The sequence below is a fragment of the Camelina sativa genome, chromosome 20, assembly GCF_030686135.1.
Source record: "Camelina sativa cultivar CO46 ecotype springtype chromosome 20, ASM3068613v1".
Lineage (NCBI taxonomy): Eukaryota > Viridiplantae > Streptophyta > Magnoliopsida > Brassicales > Brassicaceae > Camelina > Camelina sativa.
The window spans coordinates 17389136-17401917 of NC_141899.1; the positions used below are offsets into that span (position 1 = coordinate 17389136).

Below are 12782 nucleotides of genomic sequence, written 5' to 3' on the forward strand. Positions count from 1 at the left end.
TATTTTGATTTTTTTTTACGCAAAAAGTTATTTTGGTTTTGGTGAGACGGGTTGGCATTAGTCCCATATAGGGAGTTAAGTGGAATTGTTTTTTTTAACACTTGTAGATGTGTACCAGGAAATAAATGTATTACTGAACTATACATATACCATACGGGTTAAAACCTTGAAAACATTACACAAATCATAAACTTTGAATACTTATATCAAATACCTGTAATTTTTTCTTAATTAATAAAACAATAATGAAATAACAAATAAATACAATATAATTAAAATTTAAAATTTAAAATATTGTCCGACGGTGTACCGCGGGTTAAATCCTAATATATATATATATATAGGAACGCAACACAACCACTATCTTTATTTTATTAATTTTTGTCATCTGATCGTACCAAAACGTTTACCATACATAGATTTGCTAACTGATTTCGAATTTTTGTTTACCCCGTAAAACATATATAGAAAGTACAAAACTTATTGAGATTTTCAAAACTCTGGAATTGCATCAGGTTAACTTTTGTTAAAGTGAATTTCGCTAGATGAAATGCAATGCATGAACGAAGCATGGCAAGGCAACCCATTTACATGTTTTTTTTTTTTTTTTTTGTAATTTTTTTTGGATAATTTTTTATTTGTTTTTTTAAAGAGTCTTCACTCTTCACTAATGAGAAAAGGAAGCAGATTAGGCACGGACTTCGCAGCAGGATAGGGAAAGCGTTGATTTGGACGGCAATATATAGTTGGCGGCTGCAAGAAAGATTTGTGCTAGCCAGAACAGCCGTCTCCGATAAGCTAGCTGAAGATTGGCAGCAAGCCCGACCATGCAGAAATATCTCTACCGTAGAAAAAGCGTTGACGGTCCTGTTTAGGACATTTGTTTAGGACATTTGACTGTCCTGTTTAGGACATTTGTTTGGTTTTGGTGGTATGTATATGATCCTTGCATGGTCATGAGGTATTTCAGTGAAGGGATATGTGTTACGCGAGCCACGGGAAGGAAACCTGGATAGGGATAGGGCTCAGACGTGTTCAGAATTGTTTGCTCGTGACTTTTGGGGACTTAGGTTCTCCTAGTACTGCCATATTCAGAAACTTTGTGGCTTGGGAGTATGGTTGGTATATCGATTTCGGATGACGATCCGGGAGGTGCTATAAAGTGGCAACCCGAGAGATGAGTATTGGATTTTCCTTATATATTATGGCATGCGGGTTTAGGCCCGATGAGGAGCCAACATTATGGCATGCAGGCCTCAAGTAATATTCAATTGGGGTTTTAATCGGATTCCCGGTTAAGATAATCGAATTATCTTTCTGGTTTAGTTCAGTATGTTGGGGGTACTAAATCCCGCACCAACAGACATAGTACATTTCTAGGTTTTCGAGAGGTTGGTAATTTTAATCAAACCCCTTCGACGATCTTTAACCACAAACATATACAAATATACATAAATCCATGAATGTTTGTAGTTTTCAAAATGGTTTTTTTTTTTTTGATATTTGGTATAGACTTTAGTTTCATAAAAAAAACTTGAATGGTAGTTTGTAATTTATTTTTTGGTTTTATGTTGATGAATTATATTTTTCTTTGTAATAAAAAGAAAAAAATCGATAAATTTTGATCAGGGAAAACACTAGATTCCCAATGTCTTAGAGAAACTTATCTTTTAAAAAAATCATGAATGGATACAAAATAGATTGTTGCAATTAACGGTGCAACACAGTGTAATGTTGAAGCTGGTTATTACCTTGCTTAGAATTACAGAGTGCAACTTTAATATCAGTAAAACAAGACTCTCACCTCGGTGGCTTAAAGCTAAGGTTTGGGACATGAAAACTATCCCAAAGACAAAAAAAAAAGAACTTTATGGAACATTATGGAATCTAGCTATCTAGGAAATATTACAAGCAAATGATTTAAACCCAGTTCTAAAGTTAGTCATGCTCATGCATTCCTTAATTTAAATTATACAAATTTCCTAAACATCAAACTTGTTTTGATATTAATATTATTTTCAAATACTAGAGATTTTAGCTCAATTTTATACGATAAATTCAGTTGGAGACTTTAGTGAATAAAAGTGTGTCTCGAAGCCTTCGAGTCGAAGAGATGTTAGTGTTGCAATGAATTTCACGTGTGTCTTATAAACAGATCAATTATGTTTAACTAATTTATTACGGTGAGTCTCGAAGGGATATTACAATGAATTTCACATTGGAAGGGATCGATATTACAATCAATTTGACAGCAAACATTTTCAGAAAAATAAAATAAAACAAAAGGTACGTACAAAATTTGAAGTCCTGCCATTAAACCATTGTACATATGGTCCAACCATCTTAACTTCGGTTTTGTTTTTTTTCTGATAATATTCCACATGTGAAATTTATTGATATAACAACTTCCGTCGACGTCTTCACATCCCCACATACAAATATTCTAGGTTATGGTCGATAGGCTTTGGTGAGTAACTTAGCAAGTAGGTTAAAAATGTACAAAGTGTATATAGTAAAAAGTAAAGGAAAAGGAATGTTAATGTAACATCCGCGTTTTGTCTCAGAATGTCTATCAATCAAACAAACATCTTATTTTTCATCAATAACTTCCATATTATTTTATGCACTTTCGTGGCAACTACCACATTAAAACATTTATTTTTTTTATATTACTTGAGAAGTTTTACTTTCCTTATAGGTTTGGCCATTATCGATTTTTTCTGGCTCACAAACCCCATTCCTGGAAGACCAAGGCCCATAGCTCGATTATTCCTGTACTGCTCGTCAGCGGTTTATGACCTGCAATGAATCCATCGGTCCATTACAGTCCAACATCCTCAAGTATCTTTTCCTTTCTTATTCTCATATATGTTCATAATTATATTTATAATATAATATATATGTTAACTCATAACATCAAATCATGTAACTAATAAGCTTCGCATATATCATGTTACTAACAACCTACTTACCATACACACAAATCCATGCAAACACATTCAGTTAATAAACAATTATTGAGTCTGTACTCAGCAACTATCGAAGAGTACATAAGGAAAGAGGTTACTGTTATCCGCAAATACCACCCTCACCTTAACCATTGGATTAAATTCTTAGTTTAGAACTAGCATCAACAAAAACCCGCGTCGATAACAATTCTCAATCTGCAATGGTTTAGATGACAATAAACTATTAAACTAACCCAAACCAAAGTCTAAAATCCTCGATTTAGTTTAATAATTTTCCAATTAAATTTATTAGACTAAAATCTAATAATTCAATACAGCATAACTTAATCCTCACGATCATAAGAATTAGGGTCCAAAAGCAAATCTCTTTTCACAATATCATAACCACTTAAATAATCAGTCCCAATGCTCGCTTCAATAAACAATTCCAAAGCCAAACCAAATTATTCTCACGAACCACCATTACTACACGTGACATCCAATTACACAAGTCAACCGAGAAAAACGCTATTGTTGACCATTTCCAATGGTTTTCCCTATTTTTACCTTTAAAATAGAGGAACTCTATAATAGAGGTGACTTTTGCTCCAATGAATACTTCTATTTTTTTCCTCTAAAAAAAAATATGCTGTAGAGATTTCTTATTTATTTTATTATTAATTCATTTTATTTATAAAAGTTGCAAACTAACCTATTTATTTTCGTATTTCTGAAACTTTCATAAAATTATGATATTATTTAAATTATTAACATTCATAAATATTATTTAAATATCACATTTATTAAAAGAAATACATTGCATCATATAAAATAATAAAAATGTTAAAAGTTTAAGGACCATTAAATATATAATTTATTTATATTGATCATAAATATAAAAATGTTAAAAGTACAAGGACCATTTTATAAATAAAAAAAGTTGAACTCTAATATAGAGGAAAAAATAGAGTTCCTCTATATATAGAGGAAAAAATAGAGATCTCTATTATAGAGGTGGAAATGGAGATGGGTTGGAGTAGACTTTACTCTAAAATAGAATTAAAAAAGCAAATATAGAGGTGGGTTGGAGATGCCCTAAGATTACTGGGGCAAACATAGCGTTTATGAAATCATTATTAATGATATATTATAGCGTTTTTTCTAATGCTAACAATATAGATATTTCTTGTAGTGGTATAAAATTATTTAACAATTACAATTTGGTATTTAATAATTTTAGTAAAAAATAATTACGCTGTATACCGCAGATTAAAATCTAGTAAAATATACGTAGTGAGAGATGTATGTATAGAAAAGTACTTTCGTAATTGAAGATATTTTTTAATATATAATGACAAAACATGTCATCAAGCGATAATTTTAATAGAGATTATTCTCTCTTCCCTCAGTCAAATCTTGCGTTTATAAGGCTTCGACCAACAGGATTGGCAAACTACGGGTTTGTGGTTGTACCATATTGGTTTTGGTACTATACTTTGTTGTGTAACTTGTGTGTGTTTATGCTGATGAGTTTTCAAATCATCAATTCTTAGTAACTTTTCAACATGAACACAATTTTGGGTGTTCGGTATCAAGATACAAAAACGAACCAAGATCAAAAACTAATACTGAAAAGAAACATCATTTATTTAAATCGACATACACACCTTCAAAGCAGATAATAGCACATGATCCCAAAACATGGACCTTATTTTAGACATAAAGACAGCAAAAGCTGAAAAGCTTACTTAAGACTTAGAATGACACATGATCCAAACGGATGGACCTTTTTTACGAAATTAAGAGTTTGAGAATGTGTTAGAAATATTTCTTTTGAGATACCACTTCTCAAATGTAACATTTTTTTAAACATTTTCATTTTTGCTCACTTTTATACAATTACAATATGATAAATTAACTTTTAGATTTTTTTTGAGGCTTGGCTTCTCTATTTTATATTTAGTGTATAATATATTAGGGAGCAGAGATTAGTATTTGAAGTTTAGGAATTATAATTTAATTATTTTTTCATAGAAAATGATTATTTTTGAAAATTGACAACATGAAAAAGTATTTGTTTGCCAAAAAAAAGGTGTTCTTGAAAATACCAAAAATTAAAACTAAAGATTAAGTCTTTTGATCCCGTCTTCAAAGAGCGGTGATTACTGTTTCTTTTCCAATCTTTTCTCCTTGCTCCCTCTGAATTTTGCTTCCAAGCTAGTGCTGAACAAAAACATTAAGGCTATTATTCACAAAACCTGAAGCTTGAGGATGATCGGTATTATGATCCCCTCTCCAAAGAGAGGCGATTAACGAAGATTCCTCATATTTTTCTTCCCATCTCCCCTGTTCACCCAGCGCTCTCAAGCTCAAATCGTCAATTTCAGGGAGTTTGTTTCCACACCCAAAAGCTTGAGAATAACAAAATTATGACCCCAACTCCAAGAAGTAATAGTTACCAAAACCTCGTCAAGCAACCTCCACCCGAAGATAGAACCAAATTCAACCTCCTCCTTACCGATGAGCAGGTCAACCTTTCTCTTCTCGCACCGAGGAGAATCTCGGCCTTGGAACCCTCTTCAAAGTCAGTTAGTTTGTAGACTGTGACCATTATTTCATTCAACGCTTTGCTCCTGGATGAATGCTCGACAAACCATGTTATCACTTGCACCAATTTGCTTCCTAGTGTTGGTCTCCAAGCTCTCATGGCCTTCTCGTCGAACTACCTTAGCTATATCCGTGTAGCTCCTATCTTTCTCTCGATGTTGTTTTTACTTTGTGTTAAAACTCCATTATCGATCTTCTTATGATTTGTATGAACTTTGTTTCGTTTGATTAATGAAAGAAAGTGTTTGTCCAAAAAAAAAAGAGTAAGTCTTTTTATTGGTGAGAATAGATAGACACTGCATTGACTTTGATCTGATGAACCCAATCACCAGTCTTATAATTAACCTTCCTCCTTAAGTTCCTCCGGTTCTCTAGTAAACTACGATGGCATCAATAGCCTGTCCAACACATTGGTGGAACCCAAGAAGCTTTCCTCTATTTTAACCCTCGAACATGAATTCTTTTCCATTTGCCTTTCCAGATGAACCGAGTATTGGTGAGGTTTTGAAGATTAGCGATTAGATATTATCAGCACTGCGTCACAGAGGTTAACATGAAAAATTCATTTGGATAATCCACAGTAAACTGAATTTCATTTCCCATTAGAAACAAACTACTTTGTTGTTGGATTTTTGTTTTTAATTTGTTTTCGTATAGAAAACAATCAGAAATAACAACAAAATTTTTTTTGAACAACCAAGATCAAAAACGATATTGGAAAGAAACATCATTTATTAAAATTAAAAAACACACCTTCAAAGTAGAGAAAATTACATGATCCCAAAGCATGGACCTTATTTTACACATGAAACACAACAAAAGTGGAAATGCTACTCGAGTCACACATATTGATCCAAAAGGATAAACCTTTAGAGAAAAATAAAACTAGAGAGTAAGTCTTTTATTGGTGATAATAGATAGACAAGACATGGATCTGATGAACTCAATAAACAGTCTTGTAACCTTCCTCCTTAAGTTCCTCCAGCTCCAAAGTAAACTCCGATGGCATCAATAGCCTGACCAGAGCGTCCGTGGAACCCAAGAAGGTTTTTTCCATATTTACCCTCAAAGATGAATTCTTTTCCAACTGGCTTTCCAGACGAATCTGTCTCCCCAAATATTGGCGAGGTTCTTCCAGTAGAGGTTTCAAAGACTAGCGATTTGATCAACACTGTGTTATAGCGGCTAACATGATCATAGCTTCCACCAACAGATGTGATAAATTCATTCGGATAATCCACATCAAACTGGATTTCCTTTGCCATTAGAAACAAACGATTTATAAAATTAAAACGGTGGATAAGAATTGGAGAAGTTCTTCCATATGAAGTTTTGAAGACTAGTGATATTATCAACACTGTGTTATATCGGTGAACATGATCGTAGCCTCCACCAACGGATGTGATACATTCTTTCGGATAATCCACAACAAACTGGATTTTATTTGCCGTTAGAAACCAAAATATTATAACCTTTTAAAGGAACAGACCGAAAGTAAACAAAGTGAAAATATTTTTATTACCTCTTTTAGTTCCCCGCGAATCATCCCGTGCTCACGGATTTCAACTTTACTATCCTTTTCGTATTCGATCTTGATATAAGACACACAATCAATGTCTTTTCCCACAATTATTTTCTTCACACCATCGAAAACACCATCATCAAATACACTTCCCATGTTACCACCCACTACAACTGTCTTTTCGGGTTCAGGAACTAGCGGAAAGTATGCACCAATAGCATCAATAGCCTGACCAGAGCGTCCATAGAATCCAATAAGTTTTCCTCCATTTTCACCCTCGAGCATGAATTCTTCCCCATATGAGTAACCGAACGTTGGAGAAGTTCTTCCATAAGAAGTTTTGAAGATTAGGGATGTGATCAGCACTGTGTTATAGCGGCTAACATTATCGTAGCTTCCACCAACGGATGTGATAGATTCTTTCGGGTAATCAACAGCAAACTGGATTTCATTTGCCATTAGAAACCAAAAAAAAATATTATAACTTTTAAAGGGTAGATATATAAGAACCAACCGTATAAAAACAATGTCAGGATGTTTATACTACCTCTTGCAGCTCCCCACGAATCGTCCCGTGCTCATGAGTTACAATTTTTCTTTCCTTTTCGTATTCGATTTTGATATAAGACACACAATCAATATCTTTTCCAATAGTTATTTTCTTCACACCATCGAAAACGCCGTTGTCGAATACACCTCCCATGTTACCACCAACGGGTCCTATCTTCTCAGACATTGCTTCGATATCTTAACTTCAATAGAAAACCTGAAAGATTTAAATTCCTATGTCATAAACACACTAAGAAAGAAGGAATAAACGAAAAATAATGGTTATTGGTAAACTGTGGAAAAAGAAGTAACAAAGACTCTATTGTGAACTTATTATTAATGAGAAAATGAGTTGACATATCGTTTATATCCATCTCTACTTATACTATGGGATAATTGATATTATAGTATCCTACACGGCTACACTGAAACTTTTTTTTTAACGTACTTCTAATTGCCTCAGTATAATTGAAAATTACGTGAACATATTGGTATTGGTGTCGGTGATAACGTATAACTCTATAACTACAATAAGTTGAAACAACAATGGATGCATGGCAAAACTAAGTAAGTAAAACACGAAAGGAAGGATGAAGTCATATCGGATACTATATTATAATGTGTGAATAGAAAATGTCGACAACAAAAGTGAAGAGAGAGAGAGAGAGAGAGAGAATCCTCACTCCTCACGCTTGTGCTACCCTTAGATTGGAGAAGAGCTATGGGATGTGGAGTAATGCTACTACCTATTTATTGATACTCTTTTTTACTTTTTACTATTTACACTTTTCACACTTTTAACCTTCTTGCTAAGTTACTCACTAATGTCTATCGACCAAAACCTAGAAGATTTGTAAGTGGGGATGTGAAAACGTCGAAGAAAGTTGTTATAATGAATTTCACACGTGGAATGTATCAGACAAAAAGATTTTCTTATAATTTAAAGTCTCCAACTGAATTTCTCCAACTAAATTTCTCCAACTGAATTTCTCAGGTAATTTTGTTCTAATTTAAATTAAGAAAGCATATATGGCTAATCGAATCCATTACATTCTTATATTGGGAGCATCTTTGAACTGGATTTAATTAAATCATTAGCTTGTAAACATTCCGAGATTGCTAGAGTACGGGATAAATATTTCCATAGTAATGTCTTTTTGATCTTTGGAATAGTTTTCATGTCCCAAACTTTTGCTTTAAGCGACTGAGAGTCTTGTTCTTGTGATGTTAAAATTGCACTATTTACTCTTTAGCTTTAAGCAAGATAATAACTAGCTTCCACTTTTCACGTGTTGCACCCGTCTCGATTATAAGCCTAGATATATCTATCCGGTGAAAACAAATCATATAATTGAACTCTGGTTTCAAGAGGCTTGAGAGGTAACAAAATTTTGAAACCGTTAAGTTTAATTAGTATATCTGTATTTGTTTGTTTAAAGATCGTCAAGTAGCTTCATCAAAACTCCAGCTCTCAATTCATACTAGCTAGCTAGAAGGGCTTGATTAAAAATTAAAATCAGTAACCTCTCGAAAACCTAGAGATCTACTGATGAAATACAGATGAATGTAATAAATAGAGAAATACTAACTCCGAAACTAATTAAATTGGTTGGAATAGCGGACCTAGTACTGTTTTACATAAGTAAAAAAAAAAATTTTAGGTGGCCACCAAATGTATTTTTACTTGTAACAGTAAAGAAAGTTTTGAAATTTGGGGAGGTCAAGTGACCCCCCTTTCATGTACGTAGGTCCGCAATGGAGGTCCATATGTACGAAGAAAGTTGTTATAATGAACATCACGTGTACGTGAAATATATATTATCAGAAAAAAGAAAAAGAAAAAAAACCTAAAAGACGTTGTAAGTGAGAGGATGTGGAGTCGAAGAAAATTGTTATAATGAGTTTCACGCCTGGAATATATCAGAAAAAAACGTAGAAGACTTGAGATTTTCCTTATAATTTTTATTTACTAAAGTCTCCAACTGAATTTCTCTAGTAAATCTGTTCTAATTTAGCTGAAGATATACATATGGCTGATACAGGGAGCATCTTTGAACTGGATTTAAATCATTAGCTTGTAAATATTCCTAGAGGACCGAGACTGCTAGCTAAAGCACCGGATAAACTTTACCGTACTGTTTTAAAAAAATATATATTTGGAATAGATTTCATGCCTCAAACCTTAGCTTTAAGTATATCTGTACCTATTTGTTTGATTAGCTTCATCAAAAATCCAGTTCTCATTTCATGCTAGCTAGCTAGCTATAGAAATAGAAGGGCCTAGAGATTAAAATTACGAACCTCTCGAAAACCTAGAGATTTACTGATATACCGATGAATATATCATAAATAACTATTATAAAGTTTTTATAACTTTAACGGGATGGAGAAACAAAGAAAACCAAAAACTAAACTAAATTAGTTAGGAGTTAGGACCATATATAGGTACGATGGTTTGCTGTCTTTATTGGTTTAAATATTCCACACGTGAAAATCATTATATAATCCTACGAGAAACTACTGTATATTCTCACTAATAGAGTGAATTGGTTATCTAAACTAATGATTGAGTATGTAAATGGTTCGGTTCAATATAAACCGGATACATGATCTATTTTTAGTATAAATACAGAGTCAAAGTGTATTGTACGGTTACATTGAATAATACAGAAGAAGATATTTTCTAATTTGATATGTAACAAACTTTTCATTTATTATGGTATCAGAACGTTAAATCCAAAACTCAACCGATGTTTCCGGCGAATCTAAGCTCAAATCTTCAATGTCTCTTCTCATCTGGGCTCTTCATCTCCGATTTCTTGCTAAATCAAGCTTAATGATGGTTACCACTCGCAAATTGGGGTGTGACACGGTCAAAGCAAGCTTGTCAACCGGTTAATCACGATGATTCTTCTCCAGAGAGGATACCGCAAGCTGTTCAAGCAGCTTCGTTAGCTCAACCAGCTCTGATAGCTCCTCGAAGCTTCGCATCTTCGATCGAGTCTCCGGATAGTATTCATTCTCAGTGTTACCTCACAAATAGCAAAAATCGTGGTATTTCTATCATCTCTGATGTTTTAGATGGTACAAATTATGATGACTGGAGTATCGCGATGAAAACTGCCTTGGATGCGAAGAACAAACTTGCGTTTATTGGTGAATCCTTTGCTAAATCTGCTGAATCTGATTCTATGTTTAGGATTTGGTCACAATGTAACAGTCTCGTGAAATCTTGGCTTCTTCACTCCGTAGCAAAACAGATCTATAAAAGTATTATTCGTTTTGATGATGCTTCGGAGATTTGGCCAGATTTGTTGACATGATTCCATATCACAAATTTTCTAAGATCCTATCAACTGTCTCAGCAGATTTGGTCTCATCAACAAGGATCTATGAATCTTTGTACATATTACACAGCCTTGAAAACTATGGAATGAGTTTGATGGAGCTAATTGTATGAAAACTTGTAGAAAATGTGAATGTTGTAAGGCAACATAACAGAAAAAAGATCATGCTAGAGTGATTAAGTTCTTGTCTGGCTTGAATGAAACTTACTTAGTCGTCAGTAGTCAAATAATCATGAAGAAACATGTTCCAACTCTATCAGGAATCTACAATTTGGTTGATCAAGGTTACAGTCAGCAAATCATCACTCATGTTCAGAATGCAGTTGCTTTTAATGTTATTGTTCCAGATTCAGTGCAGGCTTATGTTAATGCTAACTACAATAATTTTAAAGCTCAAGGACAGAAGGTGATTTGCTCTCATTGTGGTTATACAGGACATACAGTTTATAAGTGCTACAGAATTCATGGTAATCCGATAAGCTTCAAGCACAAGAACAAGAATCAATCTGACAAGTCTACTTCCTCTGATAAGCAGTTAGCTCCTAGCAAACCAATCATTGCTCAACTTGCTTTGACAGACTCTACTTTTACTGACTTGCTTACATGCATGGTTAAGACTCTCACCAAAGATCATATTCAAGGGGTCATTGATTTCTTCTACTCTCAATGTCAAACTACTCCAAAGGCTGTATATCGATAACATCACATCACAAGGCTGTATTTGTTTATAGTAACAAATCACAATGCTTCATCATCAAATGCAACCATTACCGCATTACCTGGTATGGCCTTTTCTAACTCTACATTGGAATTTGTTGGAATGTTAAGAGCTACTAGTAATGTTTTATCATCTGAATCATGGATCATTGACAGTGGTGCTACACACCATGTTTTTTCATGATAAAAATTTGTTCTCAAGTTTGTCAGAAACTCTAAATAATTCAATGACCTTACCAACTGGTTTTGGAGTAAAGATTACAGGTGTATGTACAGTAAAACTGAATGAGTTTCTGCTGCTGAATAATGTTTTGGATATTCCAGATTTCAGACTGAATCTTCTCATTATAAGTCATTTAACAAGAGATCTGGGACGCAGAGTGACATTTGATGAGACTTCTTGCATCATACATGATTCTACCAAGGGGTTGATGATTGGAGAGGGTGAAAAGATTTTGAATCTATATGTTTTGGATGTTCAAACCATTTCACAGAAGTCTTCTCAGCAAACAGAAGGTTATACTAATGTTGTCGTACACTCTAGTTTGTGGCACAATAGACTAGGCCATTCATTTGAACACAAAACTGATATGGTCACAGATGTACTTGGTTTAAAACAAAATAATAAACGAGGTTTTCATTGTGATATTTGTCTTATTGCAAAGCAAAAACGTCTTTCATTTCCCTCCAAAAATATGTTTGTGTGTCAACTTTTGATCTTCTGCATATTGATATATGGGAACCATTTGCTACACCAACAGTGGAAGGATATAAACATTTTCTGACTATTGTTGATGATCACACTAAAGTCACTTGGGTTTATTTGTTGAGAAGTAAATCAGATGTGTTGCAGGTTTTTCCTAGCTTCCTGAAAATGGTTGAAGTTCAATATGGGGCTGTTCTAAAAGGTGTAAGATCTGACAATGCACAAGAACTGAAGTTTGTGGAGCTGATCAAACAGAAAGGCATTGTTTCGTATCATTCTTTTCCAGAGACTCCATAGCAAAACTCGGTTGTTGAACGCATACATCAACATATTTTAAATGTGGCTAGGTCACTCATGTTTCAATCTCAGATTCTCGATGAATATTG

General features: G+C 33.8%; 1 protein-coding gene and 1 pseudogene across 2 annotated transcripts; one reads left to right on the forward strand and one right to left on the reverse strand.

Annotated features, from left to right (window-relative positions):
• Positions 1 to 6394: 6394 nt before the first annotated feature.
• LOC104770942 (myrosinase-binding protein 2-like) lies at positions 6395 to 8418 on the reverse strand. Of its 2 annotated transcripts, none has more exons than XM_010495417.3 (4): positions 8310 to 8418; positions 7625 to 7843; positions 7078 to 7518; positions 6395 to 6802 (listed from the first exon to the last, which is right to left on the reverse strand). In XM_010495417.3, exons 2-4 carry the CDS (start codon positions 7811 to 7813, stop codon positions 6527 to 6529), a joined length of 906 nt encoding a protein of 301 aa, XP_010493719.2. In that variant the 5' UTR covers positions 7814 to 7843; positions 8310 to 8418; the 3' UTR covers positions 6395 to 6526. The 2 variants fall into 2 exon arrangements, with proteins under 2 accessions (XP_010493719.2, XP_019097662.2); XM_019242117.2 differs by having other exon boundaries at positions 6395 to 6811.
• Positions 8419 to 10390: 1972 nt separating this feature from the next.
• Positions 10391 to 12138, forward strand: LOC147919064 (uncharacterized; annotated as a pseudogene).
• Positions 12139 to 12782: the final 644 nt, after the last annotated feature.